The sequence below is a fragment of the Magallana gigas genome, chromosome 8, assembly GCF_963853765.1.
Source record: "Magallana gigas chromosome 8, xbMagGiga1.1, whole genome shotgun sequence".
Lineage (NCBI taxonomy): Eukaryota > Metazoa > Mollusca > Bivalvia > Ostreida > Ostreidae > Magallana > Magallana gigas.
Window position 1 is genome coordinate 4,875,530 of NC_088860.1, and position 25,258 is coordinate 4,900,787.

Consider the following 25,258-nt stretch of genomic DNA (forward strand, 5'->3'; position numbering starts at 1 on the left):
CAAAATGACCTAGATCGTCTCTCTATAGGAGAAACGATCTGTATACAGGCAAAAGTGGCTTGCATGAATCTCATATGAAATTCGCATGAAGTTCATGCGAATTCTTCGCATGAGAAAGAGACGAAAAGTAACACGCATGAATTTCATGCGAAAACTTCATGCGATTTTGACATAATTTTCATGCGAATATCATATGATAAAAATTTCGCACGATATTCATGCGAAAATGTATATCTTATGTTTCACTGTTGTTTCATGCGAATATCATGCAAATATCATGCAATTTTCATACAAAATACTATGCAGCTTTTAAATTCAATAATCTTGAAATCTTGATCTCTTTTTGTCTAAATTTGAGAATATAATCTGTTATATTTTGAAAAGAAAACTGAAGTCCTAATTAATTTGCTTTATATAGAATTAACATTAACAGAAAACAATGACAATAATCTTCTTAGGAAAATCTTCTTTATTTAGATAAGAACATAATTCAAATTTCTTCTTCTTCCACTTCTCGAAAAGGCTTGTTAGTTCATCAATCTACAAGAAAATATACATAATGCAGTGTTCATGAAATTTTCCTATTGCTGAATGGCATACTGGTATCTATTTTGAATGTGAATTATTAATATTGGAAGATAAAAACAAAATTAATTGATATATGACATGCAGTTGGTAACATGATAAATGCTCGTTAAAGCAGATTTGATCAAATACAAGTACTAGTATGTATCAAGTCAAAGACCTTATTGCAACACATCCTTACACTCTGAGTACACCAAATAAAGAGAAACAAAATTAGGATTTTCTTTATTTGCTACATACCGGGTACATGTATTTTGAAATTAGGAAGTCTACTTGCCTTGGTAACCAAACGACTGGCATTTGCATCAGGTGTGGGCATTTGCCGTTCCCCTTTGGCAAGAAGATGAGGCATGTATGCTTTTATACCAAACTCCTCAAGGACTCCAAGGGCATCCCGAAATCCCCTGTCCACGATAAATATATCGTCATCTTCAAACCAGTTCTTGATGTCTTCTATATTTGATTTCAACATATGATTCAGGATGGATGCATCGTTGTTTCGACTGTCAGCAAGATAGGGACCAACTACTGTCAGGAAATATCCATCCGTTGAAACAACAACCATTGGCTTAACCAAAGGGCGGCCTTTATGGATGCTGTATGTCCTTCTTTGGAATTGGAAATGGTTGCTTTTCTGGATGTATATATAAGTCCCATCAAGGACTGCGATGGCTTGACTTTGTGTCATATTTCCAAAGAGAGATTGGGCCAGTGGTCTTGTGTGGTTCGCTATCACTTCTTGGCGAGATATATGGTGTAATCCTACGTTTTCTGGAACAAACTTTTTCATAAGTGCAGTCCTGACAGTTGAAATAGCTCTTCTTACTGACGACTTTGAAATACCAAATATTGTTGACATTAACTGGTTCGACATTCCAGATCGCATTTTGAGAAGGAATATTCCTAGAGACATTGTTGATGTTCTGCTAGGTGTATTTTTTATTTCTGTTTCTATCTCCTGATGCAGATCTGCAAAGTGGTCTTTGGATATTCCAGTTAGAGTGATGTAATCCAGGTTGTTAAGGTATGACGGATCAAACGTGAATTTGGATGAGCAATTCTGAATTGCATAACTCCGTATCCTTGTGATTAGGTCTACTATTGTACGTCTGTTCAAACATGATGTATATATAGTCTTTAAATTATTCAGTGATCCTGTGATAAAATCATCATTAGCAATATGTGAGGGACAGCACCTGCTGCCAGATGGGATAATCACTTCCTTGTGGATGAATGCTGAGAGTCTTGCTGATATCGGCACAACGATGAGCTTCGGCCCGGGTCTCTTGCAAATGAAGCAGTATGAATGGGAAGAAACAGTCCTATGAAGAGGCAGGGTAACAGATGGTGGACTTAGACATAATGAGTTTCCTGGAAGTTCAGTGTCAAGTTTTGCATTAATAGGTTTTTCTTTTACTTGTTTGTTTCTGTAGTACTGGTGTCTGCATTTATTACATAACACATCCACTGGTCTAGCATCCACCATGAACGTTTTCCTCAGAAATCGTCTTATTTCAACGCTTTCACATTTCTTCCTGTCATTTGGCTTAGTTCTTTTCTTACATAGAACACACGGAAATCTATTTCTGCCATCAACTAGCTCCATTCTACAAAACAACAAAGAAAAACATGAAGTGGAAATTACAATTTTATAGTTTTTTTCATTTATTCAAAAATTCATTATTTTATAGTCTTTCATTTCTTTTAAAATTATATGAGCAATTAGTGCTGGGGACTAAAAAACCTTCGTTATACCTTTCGTTATACCCGAGATTTTCATATATTCGTGTTCGTTATAAACGAGTTTTACTGTATTAAGAAGAAATTAAGACAGATGGAACATCCTTTTAACACGTATCTGACGACGAAGGGAATTATGTATTTATTATGAATAAATTATTTTTTGTACTTTATATATTTTTTTTAATTATTGAGTACAAATATATAGATTAATTTTTTTACGTTGTGAATGTTTTTATAATTTTACAATTAGCAATTTAATTCCATTAATTATTTTTTCTCTGGTTTAGGATTATTTTTATTATTGATTAAAAAAGCATTTATCTATACTCTTTATTGATTATATCCATATTAATTATGTATGAATTTTTTTATACGTTATGTATGCTTTTTTTTTTTTTATAAATTTAATTTTTTTTTGGTCAATAATATAAAGAACAATTATAAATAATTTCCAACGGAATTTAATAATAATTACACTCACGAAAACTGATAATATATGGGTTATTTGTTCATATTTTTAATATTGAATTTTTTTCAAGAAATAAATGTACTTCATTAATTTATCTTTAAGTCTTTAAGTTAATTGGGTTTTTTTTTATTCCTGTACTTATTTCCTCATTTAGATGCAATGTTTTATGTTTCAATTATCAAGAAAAACAACCAATATTTATTTTCATTTCATTACTCTTTTTTTACATGGATTTTTTGGTTTTTTTTTTGTTTTCTGCAAGTGTTAAAAATTTCATGAACCAGAATATCTAAGGAACGAATTATCCAGTAACCGGTTGACCTAGTGTCGGTTGACAAGGAAACGTAAACAGTGTATACAGACATGCACACGTATCAAACGTTGTACAATCCATATGATAAAAATTCAAGAAACAGACTTGATAAATTCATTGTCATTGATTAACAAAGGCCAAGATAAAAATTATATAACGTTACCTCTCTGATTTACTTTACATCTTTTCCGGGGGGGGGGGGGGGTCCTATCTGAGGTGACAACTCGGTGACAAGCAGACGTTTTGTGCATGTAATATGTATCGAGATTATCTAATGATAAAGATAGTAAAGAAAAGAAAGTTTTTGTGCTAGATATTTACTCAAGATACTTTTTTATTCACAAGCTTAACTGTTTATCAAGATCAAAGGGAAGTCACACCAGTTTTGTACGGGCACAGGGGTGGATCCAGTAACTTGAGGGGAGTATTTGTTTTTGTTATAGGTTATTATGTGGTTAAAATCGATGAAGAAAACTACTTACCTGGCATGTTTTTATTTTTCTTCAGTTTGTCATGGTTTGTGATCGTAGACAATCTTCATCTTCTATTTTATTCTCAAGAGTAACAATACGGAACTTTCGTGTTACGGATCCGCTCCGTAGTCATGAAATATTGAGCATACGATACGATTTAAAAAAAAAAATCTTTATTCAAAAAGACATTAAAAATGAACAATAAGATACCATGTAGTCTCTTTTTAATTTTTTTTTCTGTTTTATTCGGCGTTTTGATGACATATACCAAAAATCCACTTGCATGGAATGAAAAATTCCGGTTATTTGCAGAAAGTATAAGTTAAAAATGCAAATAACCCCCAAGCCTCGATCCAAAAAATATCAAGATTTTTTTGACACAATTTTATTGTTAATTTTTATTTTTTCAATACTTTTTAGATCGAGGCGTGGGGCGATATAAAAATTTTTATCCAAATAGGTGACATGTAGCAAAATTTGCAAAAAACTGGTGACCGATACCGGTTTAGCTTCTTATAATATATATCTGCATGAGTTTTCGCGGAAAAAATGTTACGGATTTTTAAGAAAGAAGGTCCAAGCTTTTTAATATTATGATAGATTTTGCAATATGGGAGACTTCAATTTACTCATAATCACAGGGCCGATTTTGGCACTTCGTGGCTTTAGTTCTTTATTGTATTGTTTGTCATATCCGAATACTACGATTCTCACTTTATCACTCTGATCCATGTCCTTATGTTATTTTAAGCTTTCAGTTTGTGAGTTTATTACATAAGCCAAATCGCTCACCTGAGCATCAATAGCCATAACTTATCAAATCTACTTTATGCTGCCAAATACAAAACATTTGGACAACTTTGAAGAGTACTGTACATTTTGTTTATGAGGATTTTCAAATTTTTCCTCACATAATCATCAAGCCGCTTTTGTTGTTTCAATCTTTTAGGAAAATATTTCTAAATGTCAAAAACAATTTCTTTTGTGGCCCAACCCTAGGAACCATTACATGTATATGAACAAATTTGAATCTACTATACCTCAAAATGCTTCCATACAAGTTTCAGCTATTCCGACCAAAGGCTTTTAAGATTTTTTTTTAAAAATAACAACGCATTCTAATTTCACTAAAAGAAGGTGTGACTTTTCATTGTTAAATTAACAAACTGGAATTCCCCTTCACCTAATTATGTTTTGTGTCAAGTTTGATTAAAATTGGCTCAACTGTTCTAGAGAAGGAGAAAATGTCAAAATTTTACAGAGGGATGTAGACTGTCCAGGGACAGAATAAAGACAGACAATAGTGATCAACACATAAACTTTTCGCTCAAGCCTGTTGTCTGAATCTCTTAAATGAGCTTCAATGTTAAACATTGATCAAAATTATCATACAATTCTTAAAAAGTAGAAGTATTACTTACCACTGCATCCATGAATTCTTCCGGAATGTTGTTGGTTGTCATGCTTTTAAAATCTTTTCCAAAGAGTCTTTGCAAATCTGCAAACTTAAGGTTCTCTGCAAATATTATTGTTGTATAATTATTAAATGATTTCATTCCTGTTTGATCTTATAAATATCTAGATATAATTAAGTATATAAGTAATACAGCTATTGTAATCTTGATATTCATTAATAGATTTCTTATTTAATATTTTTCACATCTCCTATACAAATTCTTAACAAAACTACATGTACATGTAAGTTGTTGTGCTTACTCAATTACGAACCTGCTATTAATGGCGGAAAGACACTCTGGAAAAATATGTGTTACAGGTTTTACTTATAATAAATAACGCCTGTTGAGGGTTCCAATATTAATTTATTGTGGACACAGTGACAGTGAAATTAAATGATAGAGAGCCCTGCAAATATAAAACAATAATCCTCATGCTATGATAATTTACTTAATTTCCATCTAGATTTGAATTATCACATAATATCATAGCGATATCATAATTCATAAACATATTATATATTTACATAAAGCAATTAAAGGGAGGTAACTCTTACAATTTCAATGTATTATACGATATGCACTTCTCCCATAATAATCATAAAAAATAGGTTGCAATTAAAAATATAATAGACACATTATTCATTAGAAATTGTCTCACCATTCTATGGGAATAAGCTTCCTCTATTCATGTAATGATGAGTGTATAATGGTTTATATATCTGTAATTCAATTAACAGAATACTAAAAATACTATTTAATTAAAAACATTTAGATTGCTCATTTTGAACAATTAGACCAAATATCTGATCATCATAAAAACACTCTTTAAACTGATTAGAAAATCAGTTACTCCTTTGAATAAGAATCAAATATTGACTTTATAATCAATATTTACTAAATAAATCTATAATACTCTTTCATGACACTCATTCACTCTAATTAGTTAAAGTGCTTCATGAGAAATTACTAATTTGCTAAATTATAGAAAAGTACATGTTAATAATATTTTAATACATGGAATATTAGTTAATATGTTTCTTACCAGAAAGAGAAATAGTCAGTTGTCAAACTTTATGATGTACAGTAGGTCTTATTCTATATAACTGCTACCCTCTGGCTGACCAAACAAAGATTGACAAAACTTGGCGGCAAAATATCATACTCAGATCAACAAACCAACCACAACAACCCTAACAAATATCTGACCAATAAAACTCATGCACACAAATGTTTACCAAATCACTGCCCCTGGGGTATATATACAGGTGTGTAAAGGTACAGGGTGGATCTAAGTGTGTGTGGTGTGTATTTAAAATGTGTGTCAGATTTGGTTGGTTTTATCTTAAAATCTATATACTTAATCTATGTACTCAAATAATATGATATTCATAATATTCATAGTACTATTACATATGGAAGGATCTTTTCTTCTATTCTTTTGACTTTTGGAAGAAAACAAGCTATGTAATGAACAATTTTCAGGCTTTGGATTGGCTCGAGTAGGCCTATAGAATCTCAGTATATTTAGTACTTTGATTTATCCTCACCTTTTACACAGCCAACAGGCATGTCATCATGTTCACACCTCCATCCAAATAGTACCAACTCCATATCCGTGTAGGGATGTTTTTGTCATGCTTCAATGAAAAAGATATCAGATATTTTATTGCATAAGTCCATAACATTACGCTAAGGATATAAGCAAAGTTTGCTCAGCTCTGTTCATCATCACAATACACTTCATCTTTATTATGCAGTTATAAATAATTGTAACGAATTCTTTATTATAATTTGCAAAAATTTCGAATGATGGTTTTTATTTATCAAAACGGGAAGCAGAGATCTTCCGATAATACATAACAAGTGAAAAGCTGTCAATGTGACAGCAAACCGGGTTTTCTTTTATGTAAACTGTATCCATAATCCATGTCAACCCTTATCCAGTGAAATGGAGTACCCTACATGTATATGCAACATTTTGCCAAAAAATGACTAAGTTCAAAAGCTAGTATTTTTTTCATAAATTATCGGAAATCAAAATCCTAGCAATATGCACACCTCTGATATATGTACAATTGATCTGCAAAAGAACAACTTCCTATCTTGAGAACTGTAGGAGGAGTTATCCGTACAATGAGGGTACCCTATATGCAATATTTTGCCAAAAAATGACTAAGTTCAAAAGCTGGTATTTTTTCGATAAATTATCAGAAATCAAAATCCTAGCAATATGCACACCTCTGATATATGTACATTTGATCTGCAAAAGAACAACTTCCTATCTTGAGAACTGTAGGAGGAGTTATCCGTACAATGAGGGTACCCTATATGCAATATTTTGCCAAAAAATGACTAAGTTCAAAAGCTGGTATTTTTTCGATAAATTATCGGAAATCAAAATCCTAGCAATATGCACACCTCTGATATATGTACAATTAATCTGCAAAAGAACAACTTCCTATCTTGAAAACTGTAGGAGGAGTTATCCGTACAATGAGGGTACCCTATATGCAATATTTTGCCAAAAAATGACTAAGTTCAAAAGCTGGTATTTTTTTCATAAATTATCGGAAATCAAAATCCTAGCAATATGCACACCTCTGATATATGTACAATTGATCTGCAAAAGAACAACTTCCTATCTTGAGAACTGTAGGAGGAGTTATCCGTACAATGAGGGTACCCTATATGCAATATTTTGCCAAAAAATGACTAAGTTCAAAAGCTGGTATTTTTTCGATAAATTATCAGAAATCAAAATCCTAGCAATATGCACACCTCTGATATATGTACATTTGATCTGCAAAAGAACAACTTCCTATCTTGAGAACTGTAGGAGGAGTTATCCGTACAATGAGGGTACCCTATATGCAATATTTTGCCAAAAAATGACTAAGTTCAAAAGCTGGTATTTTTTCGATAAATTATCGGAAATCAAAATCCTAGCAATATGCACACCTCTGATATATGTACAATTAATCTGCAAAAGAACAACTTCCTATCTTGAAAACTGTAGGAGGAGTTATCCGTACAATGAGGGTACCCTATATGCAATATTTTGCCAAAAAATGACTAAGTTCAAAAGCTGGTATTTTTTTCATAAATTATCGGAAATCAAAATCCTAGCAATATGCACACCTCTGATATATGTACAATTGATCTGCAAAAGAACAACTTCCTATCTTGAGAACTGTAGGAGGAGTTATCCGTACAATGAGGGTACCCTATATGCAATATTTTGCCAAAAAATGACTAAGTTCAAAAGCTGGTATTTTTTTCATAAATTATCGGAAATCAAAATCCTAGCAATATGCACACCTCTGATATATGTACAATTGATCTGCAAAAGAACAACTTCCTATCTTGAGAACTGTAGGAGGAGTTATCCGTACAATGAGGGTACCCTATATGCAATATTTTGCCAAAAAATGACTAAGTTCAAAAGCTGGTATTTTTTCGATAAATTATCAGAAATCAAAATCCTAGCAATATGCACACCTCTGATATATGTACAATTAATCTGCAAAAGAACAACTTCCTATCTTGAAAACTGTAGGAGGAGTTATCCGTACAATGAGGGTACCCTATATGCAATATTTTGCCAAAAAATGACTAAGTTCAAAAGCTGGTATTTTTTCGATAAATTATCGGAAATCAAAATCCTAGCAATATGCACACCTCTGATATATGTACAATTGATCTGCAAAAGAACAACTTCCTATCTTGAAAACTGTAGGAGGAGTTATCCGTACAATGAGGGTACCCTTTTGGCAGCCGCCCGCCCGCCCGCCCGCCGCCCGCCCGCCCGCCATTTTCACCATTTTAATAACCGGATTTTTCCGTTGGAAAACCCGGTTAAAAATTTCATTTAGGCCTATGTTTCTTACCTCTGTCATTCACTTTGTACTCGAGTCTCGTTCCCGCTGACGTCACATATTGCGTAAATTTTTGGTACTGAGAACCGTCAGGATGGTGTTTGATTTTACATAGAGCAATATACCAAAAATCAGTAGATCAGATCAGATTTTGTAATTTAGATATGATTAGAACAATTGTCATTAATAATTTAAAGCGCTACAGGTTGATGTGCATCTTTTTTGTAAGCCCTTGCAAACATTTTATTCGTTTCCGAAATCCCGTTCCGAGTTATCTCCCGCGATAACTCATATGCGACTGAATCTTCTCTAGCTGCAAAGTTATGTACATCGGCACTGGCTGATCAGTGATGCAAGCCAGCAGAAACTTTACATCAACATCATTAAGATGTGTCCGATCTAACGTACTAATATGTTTTACGGTGCTACCGTTCTGGCGAGCGCAGCAAGAATTACACATACTGTACCTTGCATCATTGTCAACTTATAGTTTTATTTAGGTATCAACGAACGTCAAAGAATTTTTGAGAGAGTATTGCTCTACAATAAGTATGCCAAATGTACTAATTTTAATGGTTATGATATATACAGCGCAACCCCCTACCCAGAGAGAGAGAGAGAGAGAGAGAGAGAGAGAGAGAGAGACTGGTACCTGTTTGTAGGTGTGTAATTTCCCACTTTTATTTAATGGTATGACTATATGCAATATCTACATAATTTTTTCTACCTGTTTATTTTTTCATTCTATTCCTTTTTATTTAGTTCAAAATGTCCTATTGTTTATTTCCTCCCTACTCATATACTTACCTGCCTACTGCACGGTACATGCATGCACAATTACTTTAAAAATGGATCGACATGACAGTAAAGTATGGCCCTTGCTAGTTTATATATATATAAATTCTCTATATTAAAAAAAGATTAAAAACAAATCATATGTCAATGAGGCAGGTATCGCAGACTATACTGAAATAGCCAGTACACTCATTACAGATGGTTGATCCACCTCTAAATTTTTCGCGGGAAATATAGCGCGAGTGCACTGTGACGTCATCCATGACTTTGTTCGTCTTTGTTTACGTTTCTCGACTCAATCCGAAGGTATGGAAGGATGTAACAAATCTTTTGAGTCTCGCCAAAGCATATGCAGTACTCAAAACGTGTCTTCAAACTTTAAGTCACCGTAAATTACGAGTTAAAAGTCGGCCATTTTTGGCATAGCACCACGGGTGTAAACATTAGAGAGCATTATGGGACGTAGACAAAAAAATTTGTTTGATGAACTGTAGGTTTAGCTCGTTCTTTTTCCCGCGCACACTGGTTCTTAGAGCTCGCTTCGCTAGCCGGCGCTGCGCGCCGGCGAGCTGCGCTCGCTATTATATACTCAGCGATTGAAAAGTTCGTGATCCTGGATAGGAGAGGAGCGGATCGTCAACATGCAGGTACCCTATTCTCTTTTGAGAAGTGGACAGGCATAGCCTACATCCACTATGCCTGTCCACTTCTCAAAAGAGAATAGCAGGTACCCTAGAACTACGATGTTTCAAGTGTGTGCATATTCTATGTTTACATGTTATATGTTAACTAACGTTTCCAGATACGTGTTTAAACACTAAAAAATCTACTGTTATTATTAAACTTAGATGCAGGTCTTTACATGTAACTATAGTCTGTCCCAAGATATTTATGCTGCATATTTGAACGATTTTTAATAAAAATACACATACCTGTGACTGAAGTGCAATTAAAATCGATGAAAGGGAAAATTCCCAAGATAACTTCATTCACACATTATCATTTTTCCCTCGTAAAAATTCACAGGAACGAAAACAGATTTCCTACGGAGATTTATAATGGGGAATGTTGACATCTTTTCTCCATTCGGAAATACTCGGGACACCTCGCGCAATTTTTCAACGTTATCATCCGGGCGTCTTCATCTCGTTGGCAATGGAAAAACCTCGTAGACTTTTTATTTTTAGCCGTGTACTGATACCCGACAAGCTAGAGGGGGCGTTTCAAAGGGGAAATCTTGGGATTTTTTCATACTATTGAATGAGCATCGTCTGAACCAAGAGGTATTTATAAATATTGAATAATTTAAGAAAATATGCGGCAAAAATATCTTGGGACAGACTATAGGCCTATACAATCTACGGGGAAATTCGGGATGACAGAGGGTCTGTCAATTTTCTCCGAAGAGCTTCGGATAAATTTCTATCTATTGTGTATTTCTTAAACAAGAATGAATGAACACAGTGTAACCGTAATGATTACGAAATAAATCTGCAGATATATATTTTAAACATGCGGTTGCAAGCATGCAATCTGATTTCAAGCGCGGATCCAGAAAAAAAAAATGCGGACCGGGGGGTGGGGGGGGGGGGGGTGGGGGGGGTGATTGATTGAGTAACAAGGTTGGGAGGGGGAGTAAGCCATATTTTTATGAATTTTATAATTTAAATTTAAACAGTTTTTTAGGGGGTCTGGATCCCCTTGACCCCTCCTAGATCCGGTCTACATGTATAATTTTTGTGCATATTGTCACGGTGAATCCATTTATAGGAGTATATATGCAGTTTGAAAATGTTCATAACATTTTTTAATTTTTTTTACAGGGTTGATTTAAGATCCGAAGCAATGTTACACAGACAGAAGAATAGGTGAATGCCTCTCCAGTATATGTTGTATATATGATGGCTATAACAATAACATACATGTATATCACTTGGGAAATCATGCACAACAAACTGTCCATATGATGATACCATGTAAGTATTTATTTGGTGAAATATGCCTATGCCTTGCGTTTTGAATATTTCTAAAGTTTGTAATTACATGTATATAAAATCAGACATGGATTAACATATATTTGATAAAAGAGGTTGGACATACCTCTTGATCTCATTTGCTTTTGATCAATAAAACATACTGTAAGTTATTTCAATACAGAGATACATTATGATTGTTTTGTTTTTTTAAATTTTATCTGAGTGTATAAATCTTGTGCTTTTACGCTGTTATACATGTACTCAATACATGTACATTTGTTTGCATGTTTTATTATGAATTATATTTTGTTTTGCATATACACAAGGTTGACAAAGATATTTAAATATGGAGAGGGATAAAGAGACATGCTACAGAAGAAGGAAGATAAAGGCACATGATACAGACACCAGAGTGATTACACCAACATCAGTCCAATACCATTGGTACACACTGAAACTTGAGACCACAAAGGCCTGGATTCTTTTGAAATATACTGTCATCTGTGCAATATCACTTGGAATCATGGAAAACTTGTATCACAGTGCTAACAATTTTCAGTGAATTTTCATTGTCTAGCATAGAAATAATTAATTTTATGTTTGAATATATAGCTGGAAATTTTCCTATATGTAATTCACTTACTGCGTTCAACAGGTTTGGTACACGCAAACTCATAAATTGTATCTCAAAAACATAAGACTTAAAGTATGTATCCTAAATAATGACCAATGCAATCAGCACAGTATTACACATGTAATAAAATCTTAATGTTTACTGACCTTCTAAGAAGAGAGATATAACTCTCAGTTGGTGTGAATGACTATTGTAAAGGCAAAGTTTTACATGTTTACATAAACAAAGACTTTAAAAGTTTTGAAAACATTTATATTTTGATAAAATGTAAACTCTATTCTAATTTTTATTTATACATGTATTAATTCCAACACATGTAGAAATTGTTTAGTTGTCTTAATGTCAAATTTGTTAAAAAAAAAAAGACACTAGTATGTCAACATATGAATGAAAGAATGTTTTTAAAGTGTTATAAATTGATTTGGCATAATGAAATTTTTATATGAAAAACATGCAATTTTCATGTGAATTTTGCATGAATTTTATATGAATATGACACAAATATCTAATCGCATGAAAAACATACGAAAAATTATTCGCATGAAAATTGTACATTTTTCATGCGAATATCATGCGAACATATTTGCATGATATTTGCATGAAAAACTTTTCATCTGATTTTCGCATGATTAGCGCATGATTTTCATGCGAAAAGGAAATCGCATGAAAATTATGCGAGCCACTTTTCCCTGTATATTTCAGCTCATTTTTAATTCTTCCGGGCAAAAATAGATGAGATGTAAATGAAGAAATATAAGATTTTTCTCCATTTATCGATTTCAATTGTACTTCTTTGACAGGTATGTGTACTCTTGTAAAAATCCATCAAACGGTGACGGAAACAGTAAGACAAATAGTACTCTATAACAACAACAAGAATAAACATTGAACTGTTAGAATTATTTGTTGTACTACAATTCATATAAAATGATAAAGTATACGTAAGTCATGACTACTCATACATTTATCAACAACCTAGCAACTGATATCTTGTGACAGTTTAAATATCATTAGTTCAGCAGAGTTTACATTGTTCTTATGGTTTTGATGCAACAAATCTGGAAGAGTTTCTCTTCTCCAAGTGACAAAGTCCCATACATGACCAGAGCAGCGACTGGGGCACATGTTTGTGGATTTTGAACGTTCTTAGAATGAATTGATCACTACACAGTACCCTCCCTGTACATCACATATCCCAAATAGAACCACGGATTGGTGTTAATCACTTGTCTCTGTCCGGGCACATATAATTGTACTTCAATATCAATCGGGTATTTTTGTCTTTCTTGTTTTGTGTACATAGCGTACAATATCTGATGTTCTACATTCATTATTCCCTGGTTTAGATATCGCATCACAGCTTTTTTATATTGATCGTGAAATCTGGATATCACTTCCGGTGTACCCAAGAAAACTCCTCCCCCTACCCAAATTAAGTTCCCTAATATGATTGTTCGTGCACTAGTTCTTTCTAAATCCGAGTAAAAAACACGAGTTACCCCGATTCGAGATTTATTAAAATCATCCGGTACTTCCAACCAGAAATTCTTCTCTCTGTGAACGATATCTCTAAAATATCCGGCGTCCAACCAGCAATAGAAGTCGGTATCGAACACTTTCTTTCGAGCAGCGCTGTCGAGCACCTGCTGCTTTGCGTGGGTCAGACTGGTATATTCCGGAAAAAACGTGTTCTGATAGTGTGGGGGGTACCCAGGGGTGGAGTAAATTTTTGTTATTTTCGGAATGATTTGAAATGCCCACAATTCCGATCGATTTAAGTGAACGACCTCCGTCAGTAGAGAAGCATTTTTTCGGAGTGTCACAAAAAAGTCTGCGTAGGTTTTATTATCTGTGTAGAAAATCACAGGGTTTTTCATGAAAAGGAAGGTTCTCATCCACACATTATAAGTGTTTGATGTTCTAACTGTATGTAAAGTCCCTTTAGGAAAGCTTCCAATGGTAAAAAATGCTGTCACTACACATACCTGTGACTGAAGTGCAATTAAAATCGATGAAAGGGAAAATTCCCAAGATAACTTCATTCACACATTATCATTTTTCCCTCGTAAAAATTCACAGGAACGAAAACAGATTTCCTACGGAGATTTATAATGGGGAATGTTGACATCTTTTCTCCATTCGGAAATACTCGGGACACCTCGCGCAATTTTTCAACGTTATCATCCGGGCGTCTTCATCTCGTTGGCAATGGAAAAACCTCGTAGACTTTTTATTTTTAGCCGTGTACTGATACCCGACAAGCTAGAGGGGGCGTTTCAAAGGGGAAATCTTGGGATTTTTTCATACTATTGAATGAGCATCGTCTGAACCAAGAGGTATTTATAAATATTGAATAATTTAAGAAAATATGCGGCAAAAATATCTTGGGACAGACTATAGGCCTATACAATCTACGGGGAAATTCGGGATGACAGAGGGTCTGTCAATTTTCTCCGAAGAGCTTCGGATAAATTTCTATCTATTGTGTATTTCTTAAACAAGAATGAATGAACACAGTGTAACCGTAATGATTACGAAATAAATCTGCAGATATATATTTTAAACATGCGGTTGCAAGCATGCAATCTGATTTCAAGCGCGGATCCAGAAAAAAAAAATGCGGACCGGGGGGTGGGGGGGGGGGGGGGTGGGGGGGGGTGATTGATTGAGTAACAAGGTTGGGAGGGGGAGTAAGCCATATTTTTATGAATTTTATAATTTAAATTTAAACAGTTTTTTAGGGGGTCTGGATCCCCTTGACCCCTCCTAGATCCGGTCTACATGTATAATTTTTGTGCATATTGTCACGGTGAATCCATTTATAGGAGTATATATGCAGTTTGAAAATGTTCATAACATTTTTTAATTTTTTTTACAGGGTTGATTTAAGATCCGAAGCAATGTTACACAGACAGAAGAATAGGTGAATGCCTCTCCAGTATATGTTGTATATATGATGGCTATAACAATAACATACAAAACTTGTATCACAGTGCTAACAATTTTCAGTGAATTTTCATTGTCTAGCATAGAAATAATTAATTTTATGTTTGAATATATAGCTGGAAATTTTCCTATATGTAATTCACTTACTGCGTTCAACAGGTTTGGTACACGCAAACTCATAAATTGTATCTCAAAAACATAAGACTTAAAGTATGTATCCTAAATAATGACCAATGCAATCAGCACAGTATTACACATGTAATAAAATCTTAATGTTTACTGACCTTCTAAGAAGAGAGATATAACTCTCAGTTGGTGTGAATGACTATTGTAAAGGCAAAGTTTTACATGTTTACATAAACAAAGACTTTAAAAGTTTTGAAAACATTTATATTTTGATAAAATGTAAACTCTATTCTAATTTTTATTTATACATGTATTAATTCCAACACATGTAGAAATTGTTTAGTTGTCTTAATGTCAAATTTGTTAAAAAAAAAAAGACACTAGTATGTCAACATATGAATGAAAGAATGTTTTTAAAGTGTTATAAATTGATTTGGCATAATGAAATTTTTATATGAAAAACATGCAATTTTCATGTGAATTTTGCATGAATTTTATATGAATATGACACAAATATCTAATCGCATGAAAAACATACGAAAAATTATTCGCATGAAAATTGTACATTTTTCATGCGAATATCATGCGAACATATTTGCATGATATTTGCATGAAAAACTTTTCATCTGATTTTCGCATGATTAGCGCATGATTTTCATGCGAAAAGGAAATCGCATGAAAATTATGCGAGCCACTTTTCCCTGTATATTTCAGCTCATTTTTAATTCTTCCGGGCAAAAATAGATGAGATGTAAATGAAGAAATATAAGATTTTTCTCCATTTATCGATTTCAATTGTACTTCTTTGACAGGTATGTGTACTCTTGTAAAAATCCATCAAACGGTGACGGAAACAGTAAGACAAATAGTACTCTATAACAACAACAAGAATAAACATTGAACTGTTAGAATTATTTGTTGTACTACAATTCATATAAAATGATAAAGTATACGTAAGTCATGACTACTCATACATTTATCAACAACCTAGCAACTGATATCTTGTGACAGTTTAAATATCATTAGTTCAGCAGAGTTTACATTGTTCTTATGGTTTTGATGCAACAAATCTGGAAGAGTTTCTCTTCTCCAAGTGACAAAGTCCCATACATGACCAGAGCAGCGACTGGGGCACATGTTTGTGGATTTTGAACGTTCTTAGAATGAATTGATCACTACACAGTACCCTCCCTGTACATCACATATCCCAAATAGAACCACGGATTGGTGTTAATCACTTGTCTCTGTCCGGGCACATATAATTGTACTTCAATATCAATCGGGTATTTTTGTCTTTCTTGTTTTGTGTACATAGCGTACAATATCTGATGTTCTACATTCATTATTCCCTGGTTTAGATATCGCATCACAGCTTTTTTATATTGATCGTGAAATCTGGATATCACTTCCGGTGTACCCAAGAAAACTCCTCCCCCTACCCAAATTAAGTTCCCTAATATGATTGTTCGTGCACTAGTTCTTTCTAAATCCGAGTAAAAAACACGAGTTACCCCGATTCGAGATTTATTAAAATCATCCGGTACTTCCAACCAGAAATTCTTCTCTCTGTGAACGATATCTCTAAAATATCCGGCGTCCAACCAGCAATAGAAGTCGGTATCGAACACTTTCTTTCGAGCAGCGCTGTCGAGCACCTGCTGCTTTGCGTGGGTCAGACTGGTATATTCCGGAAAAAACGTGTTCTGATAGTGTGGGGGGTACCCAGGGGTGGAGTAAATTTTTGTTATTTTCGGAATGATTTGAAATGCCCACAATTCCGATCGATTTAAGTGAACGACCTCCGTCAGTAGAGAAGCATTTTTTCGGAGTGTCACAAAAAAGTCTGCGTAGGTTTTATTATCTGTGTAGAAAATCACAGGGTTTTTCATGAAAAGGAAGGTTCTCATCCACACATTATAAGTGTTTGATGTTCTAACTGTATGTAAAGTCCCTTTAGGAAAGCTTCCAATGGTAAAAAATGCTGTCACTACTGTTAAACTTTTATTTGTTCCTTTAATAGATTCTAGAAGCGTGTCATTCTGAAAAAAGAAAAAAAAGAAAGTTAGTATCAATGTTCATTGAAACGCACCGGGATGTTTAGAGAAAGCTGACTTTCCTCACAAAATTCGAAATACGTCATTATACAACGAGAATAGAACAACAATTGAGATTTCCTGGGTACCTGCTGGAGATCGAGGTAGTGCCGTATGGCGTTTAAGGGCGGGACCCGGAGCAAGGTAGTCCTGATGTCTTGGTACTGGTTGATGTAAAGTATCGTGAATGCAAGCACGGCGAAACAGACGGACAGGGCCGCTGACAGTTTCTTCATCGTCCCATCTAAGGAGGGCCTGCAAAACAGAAAGAGCCCGGTGAGGGAGGAAGTTATCATTCCATGAAAGCACAGGGTCACACCACACCATAGCAATATTTTCGTTGAGATCAACACAAAGTTTAATATTGCAAATTGTTATGAATCGGAGGTTGAGTTCTTATTCATAGAAGCGGAGTGTTTTAATAATATTTACATTCGCAAATATGTTTCCTTATAAATATGAACCTACACTTTAGATTATCGAAATCGTTCAATTCTGTGTGAACTCTTTCATGACGTCACAATGATCATGAACATTAAGTAAATAAAAGTAATAAACAGCGATGTAAAAAGATCACCGGGATATGAACTTGGTTGGTACGTGATCAAATCTTCTGAGAAGCCCTTCGGGCTTTACAGGATTTGATCACGTGACAAACCAAGTTTATATCCCGGTGAACTTTATAACTTGCTTTTTTTCCTTAAAAGAATAATACAAATGTTAAAAGAAGATAATGTATACGAAATGAGAAACCTTGACAGAATTGTTAATACTCATTATTCATCTTTCCGACAGACCATGAGAACCCGGAGAAAACTATGTGCAGTTCATTCGAATATTCTCTACAGACGTTGGTTATTGAAAGAATAAAGTTCCACGTTCTTGTACCCAGTACATGTATGCATCGATCCTGTTAACGTGTCTACTTAAATGCACTCAAATCAAACCTACACATGGATTTACTACAAGTATTATTAGAATGCTCTGAGTGTGAAATTGGCAATAACAAAGAAGTAAATTATTGCATGGAAATAACATAACACATATGTAACTAACCTTCAAAATACTATAAAAGGCTGTAAAATTATTGCAGACTATATTTTAGAACACAAGTTCACACAAAACGCGGTACAATTTGGTTATTTTAAAATCCTTGTAGAAAGGTTATAATAATGATAATAATTATTACGGGCCGCCAGGAGGCGGTCCGTTATTAGTCCTCTACCGGCTTTCCTCTGCGTCCGTCATGATCAGTCCGTCTGTCCGTCCGTCTGTCTGTCCCACTTCAGTTTTCCACACTTTTTTTGGGAGTTGATTTTAATCAACTCTCCTATGCACTTACTCGGGCAAAGCGAAAGTGAAACAGTGTTTGGACCTAAGCACAAATCAATACCGCTGACAACACTTAGTTCTTGAAAATAATCGATAAATTCGATGCTATGTATTCTGAAGCATTGTTTTTCAAGAAAACTTATTAATTAATACCATGAAAATAGTAAGATTTTAAATTGTACAATCAGATATCGTTGATTTTGAATAAATGATAATCGATAAAATCAACTCCCGTCAGTACTTCAGTACTTTGATTCTTTATGCGTTTGAGGAATAATATGAAATTTGCTGAACAGCTTCAAAATGGCAAACTACAGATCAAGTTTACACTTTTGTAGCGTCTGGTTGACATATTTTCGAGAAAATTAATTTTTTATATTCCAATTTTTTAATGTTCGGGGTACGATATTCTGCATAACAGTGCATTGTTTTCACAATTTCCACAAACCCAACCGGTAGGGGACGTGTATTGCTTATGCAATACTCTCAGAATGCTTGTTTGATACACATTTAAATATTGTAACTGCGTTTCTGCGGGATAGTTTTTTTTCATGAATTAATATTATGCTCATTTTTATCAATTAAAAGTAAAATTTGCATGTAGTAATATGTTTTGTGCCTTTTAAAAATATTACATATTTTTTGTTTTGCTCGTAAATGAAAAGTTGGTCATAGACTGTCGTGTTAGACGTGTTTTTATCGAAATACAATTGTGGATGATGTGCAGGATATGGGTGAAAGGAGAGAGAATGATCTTAAAGAAATAATATATGCTAGATAGTTAGATGATCAATTAGGCAGATTTGAAGAGCAGAAAGAGAAAATACTAAACAAGAGTGACCAGTGTCATATCATGAGACATCAACTTCAGGAGATCAAACAGAAGACACATGAAACTCTTGAGAATTTGCGGAGAAGATAGAAGAAATATTCACCGAGGCTTACCCATACAGCTGTCCAGAGTTTTTTAAAAACACTATTACCATTGATGCATTCTTATGGGGCTGTATGGAGAGAAGAGCTGCAATAGTTACACTTGATAAAGATCCTAATACACTTGACTAAGCAGTTCAATACATGAATACCGCAATTACTAACCAATTATTGATCATGGAACCAAAGGAAGCTGGAAGAAGAGTCACATTTGAATATAAAGATGAAATACTACTTAGCACAAATACCAAAAGAGAGAGTGAATGTTTCAAGTGTGGGGAGATAGGGCATTTTGCGAGAAACTGCTCAAAACAAGACCATACATTTTCCAGATCTAGATCACCATCACAAAGCAGATCACCCCCGCAATCATCATCAAAGTCACAGGGAGATTAAAACTCTTACGAGCTGAGGAAATAGGCCATTCGTCAGCTCGATTTAATGAACCAAGGCCACAGCCACACACCAGATTCAAATGTCAAAGTTTAATAAAATCACCAGGTCGAGATTAAATTAAGGACAGAAAAGAAAACAAATTGGTAAATCAGGACAGTCAAAGATGTCGGAGACTCTGATATCATTGTTTTTAGTAAGATCTTGGAACTTAATGTAGTTTAGTACTTAATAACTACATTTCACAAAATCCCAGTAGAAGGTATGGAGAAGGACAAAATACTTGAAATCTTTTAATTTAGATAATCAAACAAATGTAGGGTTTTTAACTTAAACAAATATATTTTAGGACTGAACAATCAATGTTCATTACTTTTAAATACATGTATTAGTTTTTAATAAGGCCAATTTTTATGCCTCTTGATAACAGTGTTATCTGTTTTTATTCAATCTTTGCATATATGAAACATCACACTTTTGGAGTGTTTATTTACAGTCGGATTGTCTGATTGTGAACAGCTGTCTAATAGTGTAACTACTTAGTAATTTATTAGAAATAATACATGTTTATGTTTTAAGTTTTACACACAAAGTCCTTTTAAATATGATGGGGAGGAATGTAGTGAATATTACCATCGGGTTCGGAATTCCATAAATAACAACATAAATATATATCCATTGTAAACAAAGTTCAGTTGTTACCTCTACCTTATCCGAGTTGGACGTAGATTTTACCCGTCAGACTTTAGAGGTTTTTAACAACTCATAACTTATATTCGTAAGTAGCATTGGTAAATATATATCGTCACTACAATCTATTCGGAAAATTTCGGAGTTTTCTATCGGTATACGGAACATACTAAAGACCTGAAATACTAAAGACCTGAATGACATGAACTTTTATATAAATGATGTATTTGAATTTCTATGTGCTGCGTCAAATAAAATACTTTGTGTGTGAATTTATTATATTGCTATGTGCTTTGTGGTAGATTATCATAAAATGACAACCATATCATTTTTTGACGCAAAAATATGAAAAAACTGAAAATGTGTATGGACCTGAAAATTTGAGCTAACCTGATTTATTTTTTAATTCTTTTGAAATAATAATGATTATCTTTATAAACTGTAGTGTAGATAAGATTTATAATTCCATTTTGGAAAAAAAATTATCGAACTCTATTCTTATACTCTGTCCCGAGTTTTTGCTTCCCCCACTTTTTGCTTGATATATCAATAATAGTAAATACCTTTGTGCTCAAACTACGTTCATCCACTAATATAAAAATTGTCCAGATTACCTGTTTTGAAACGCCCCCTCTACCGCTTCAGGTTTCAATACACATCCCAAAATTGAAAGTCTACGGAGATTTTGCATTGCAACAGCCATTAATAAGCCCGGATGATAACGTTAAATAATTGCGCGATGTATTCAGAGTGTATTCTGAATGGAGAAAAGATGTAAACATTCCCCATTATAAATCTCCGTAAGGATTAAGTTTTCGTTCCTGTGAATTTTTCTGAGTGGAAAGGGATAATTGTTCAATGAAGATATCTTGGAGATATTCCCTTTTAACGATTTCAACTGTATTTCTTTCACAGGTATGTGTAATTTATTAAAAGTCATCAAAAAGCGATGGAAGCAATAACTTGGGACAGACTATAATAAAAGTAAAATGTTAAAAACGAGTTCCTGAAAATATAGTAATTAAAATTAAAATCTACCATTGAAATTAGTACAACCAACTCGTTATTTTCTTTGTAGTGATAATTCATACAACAATTATATTTTTGGGGCCCATTTGACGCTTGCGTCAATATGATTTCTTGTTGTATAATTATTTACCTAGAATAGCATGGTAGGGTATTCAATGGTTTTCGCCCACGTCATTACGCGTTAAGTGGAGCTCGTGTACTATCGGTTATACAAGTATGGCGTCGCGGTCATATTTGACATGGAGCGTTCCAAAATTGAGGGCTGAATTGGCGACAAGGGGTGCCAGTGTTGGTGGCAGAAAAACAGATCTTATTGAAAGGTATTATTTTTTTAATTCAAGTTTATTATGGCTATGTTCCTCTTTCATCCCGACAAGTTCGATACAATCATGCAACATGCACTGCAGTAAACAGATATACGTTACGAACGACTTCATCTGCTTGCTTGCATTAATTTACATGAATAACATCACCATAGAAGATATACTGTATTTTGATAACTTATTATTATTTCTTATATAGACATTAATTTGTTGCAGTAGCTTTTGTTGTATTAATACACAACCCCGATTTTTCTCTACAAATGCAACCCTACGAACTAAAACCGCTTCCTAAAATCTATGTTTTAAATCTATATCTTTTTTATGTTGTTTATTTATTTACACATCAAGTTAAGGTGAGTTTTACTATTGGCAATGTTATAAAGAAATATTCAGAGACCGTTTGGTATATAAACTTTGTAGATTTAAAGCCTATGACAGGAACAGATTTTCACACCCCCCCCCCCTCCATTAGAAAGTGTCCCTGCCCCTGTATCCGTCGGCTGGCCAGTGTCAGGCTATCAGCAGTTGCAGAAGGAACACAAAGTTTTCTTGCCAAAAATAACAAAGGAACAAACAGACCAGTACTTTGTTTACCGTATGGCAGGCATTACAAGTTAAACTTCAGAATGAGATGCTTAAAAGTGTTACCCTGTAATTACTAGGAAATCATGAGTATTTTTCAATTTCCTAAATCTTTTTCACCAATTAAATTATATCTTTGACAAATTAATTTGATTTTATCATTTATCAGTTTTAATTAATTTATATGGTCAATAGTTAAACTTGTGATACACAAAACTATTTCTCACACTAATGAAAAGATGACAAAATCTACAAAAATTGTCCCTCCTAAAATTCCACAATAGTACACCAGAAGGCATTTAATTTGTTGTTCACAGTGATAATTAAGTCATTGTAGTATTTTTGTGCTTTATAAATGTCTACATTTCTTAAATATTTTCAGGTGATAAGCAATTAACAAAGGACTTCAAGGCAGTGTCAAAGGGTAATGCCATGTTTCAAGGGAATAGAGTGCAGGCATGTTCTGTTACTGTTAAAGACAACAGCATCTACTTCACAGGGATTGTCGGGGCAGCAATGAAAAACAAGGTTCCGGTTTCATTAAATAATAGCAAAATATTGTAAATATCTATACCTCCATGCCATCAAGTTCAAAAGACCTAAAATTGATTTTAAAAAATCTTTATCATAATATATCAATAATATATTGAGATTCCAAAAAGTTACAGAATTGCTGCATGAAATAATTGGGTAATTTGATAGACCATTGGAAATTATTTCTTATGTAAAACCAATGAATCTGACATGTTCTGAATAAAATAATGTACTTTATAGGTTTCTTATAACTATAAACTGAAAATGGACAAAAGTACAGGTGATACCTTGAAGAGTGACTGTGAGAGTCCAGCTTGAAAAGGACCATGGGATCTGCAAGCACTTAGCTGCTGTGTTACTCATGCTGCAGCATTTTTAATTACAGAAACAGGAAGTGTTTTAATAGACGAAAGCTGCACTGAAAATCTGCAGCTTTTTCACAAGCCAAAAGAAACCTACCATGGTAAGGAAATAGACAAAAATAGGTTTGGTATATAGACATGTAGTAGGATATTTTCATTTTATTTGGACACATATTATACACTATTAACAAAGGAATGTACCAGAAGATATCCAAGTTAACTACCAAAGTCCAAGTTATATTTATTTTGTGTTTTGTATCCCAAAGACCATTCATAACATAGTCTTTCCAATTTTACTGTTGATTATTTTCTCCATCAGTTCTGAGTGACCTATAATTATTGAAAATTTTAAACTGCTCATAGGTACAATATCTATTTGTATAATTGTCATTGGCTCAATTTATAGAGCAGCTCAACTGAACACCCTTTATTAGTTAAGTACTTCTAAATTTAATAAATACCAATATCATTCTGTACATGAAATAAATGTATGTAGTGGATGCAGAAAGTACATGTATTCCATCAAGGAAAAGGCCTTCTGATGAGTCCTTGGAAGATCCGCGTCCTGAAAAATTATCATGTTTATAATTCTGACCAATTTAACTTAAATGTTTAATTTTTAGGTTGCAGCTGTTGACCATTATTATACTAGAATTCCAGTGACAGAGTACTGGGTAGATGAAGCAAACAAGGTAAAAAAATTATTATTTTTTTTTTAACAAACTATCAAAGATCTTTGCTAAGCTAAAAATTTAGAATTTCCACTATATATACAACCTTTGGTGTAAATATTGACATTTCTGGTGCAGTGGTTCTTGAGAAGAAGATCTTTAAACAATTTTCCTCTGTATTTCTATGTTAAACTTTGAACCCCGCCTGGGGCCCCAGTTTTGATCCGAGGTGACGATTTTTGGGAGCTGATTTTAATCAACTCTCCTATGCAGTTACTCTTGCAAACCGAAAGTGAAACAGTGTTTGGACTTAAGCACAAATCATCACCGCTGACAAGTCTTAGTTCTTGAATATAATAGAAAAATTCGATGTAATGTATGCTGAAGCATTGTTTTTCAAGGAAACTTATCTATTAAGACTTTGAAAATAGTCAGATTTTATATAATACGAACAATTTAGATATTTTTGTAGTCTCACGTATTCCTACGCCAGAGTTTAGTATAGTCTCGTTCAACCAAACGCTTGGCTCTCTCCGTAAATCTCCGACAAACAGAGAGGCTCTCTTGCTTGTCGGAGATTAACGGAGACAGCTGAGCGTCTGGTTGAACGGGACTGGAGTTAAATATCAATAGTGCTTGGATCCATACATTTTTTTAAATTGTTTCGATTACTAATTCATTGTTTAAAATCTATCTTTAAATATTACACAAATGATTCATACGGAGTTTCTCTAAATTCTTGTCCGAAAAGTCTAATTAAAATTCATACAATAAAAAAAAATTGAATACAGACTAGAAACTAATTGCCACGCAAGATAAGTTAATTTTAAAATAAATGATAATCAATAAAATCAACTCCTGTCAGTACTTCAGTACTTTGAATATAATTTAGAATCTTCCCTATACATATCAAAGGAAGGAACG

The 25,258-nt window shown here is 33.7% G+C and overlaps 1 protein-coding gene and 2 long non-coding RNA genes across 5 annotated transcripts in view; 1 reads left to right on the forward strand and 2 right to left on the reverse strand.

Moving 5' to 3' along the window:
• Nucleotides 1-399: 399 nt before the first annotated feature.
• Nucleotides 400-9,173, reverse strand: LOC117683606 (uncharacterized). Of its 2 annotated transcripts, XR_010708377.1 has the most exons (5): nucleotides 8,928-9,173; nucleotides 6,588-6,677; nucleotides 5,699-5,759; nucleotides 5,005-5,446; nucleotides 400-540 (listed from the first exon to the last, which is right to left on the reverse strand). It is a non-coding gene; the product is annotated as an uncharacterized lncRNA (long non-coding RNA). The 2 variants fall into 2 exon arrangements; XR_010708376.1 differs by having other exon boundaries at nucleotides 5,005-5,759.
• Nucleotides 9,174-10,079: 906 nt separating this feature from the next.
• LOC109618522 (uncharacterized) lies at nucleotides 10,080-13,258 on the forward strand. The gene is made up of 3 exons (XR_010708545.1): nucleotides 10,080-10,357; nucleotides 11,534-11,686; nucleotides 12,013-13,258. It is a non-coding gene; the product is annotated as an uncharacterized lncRNA (long non-coding RNA).
• A 3,033-nt stretch (nucleotides 13,259-16,291) lies between these two features.
• Nucleotides 16,292-25,258, reverse strand: part of LOC105347653 (uncharacterized) — a 32,980-nt gene continuing 24,013 nt past the window's right edge. Inside the window, exons 1-3 of one of the 2 annotated variants that reach the window (XM_066069102.1) lie at nucleotides 23,589-23,751; nucleotides 17,575-17,740; nucleotides 16,292-17,431 (exon numbers count right to left, since the gene is read on the reverse strand). In XM_066069102.1, the coding sequence (XP_065925174.1) occupies nucleotides 16,568-17,431; nucleotides 17,575-17,740; nucleotides 23,589-23,629 (1,071 nt within the window). In that variant the 5' untranslated portion in view covers nucleotides 23,630-23,751 and the 3' untranslated portion in view covers nucleotides 16,292-16,567. Of the gene's footprint in view, nucleotides 17,432-17,574; nucleotides 17,741-23,588; nucleotides 23,752-25,258 lie in introns of those variants that run through there. The other variant, XM_034471783.2, reaches the window with a different exon arrangement.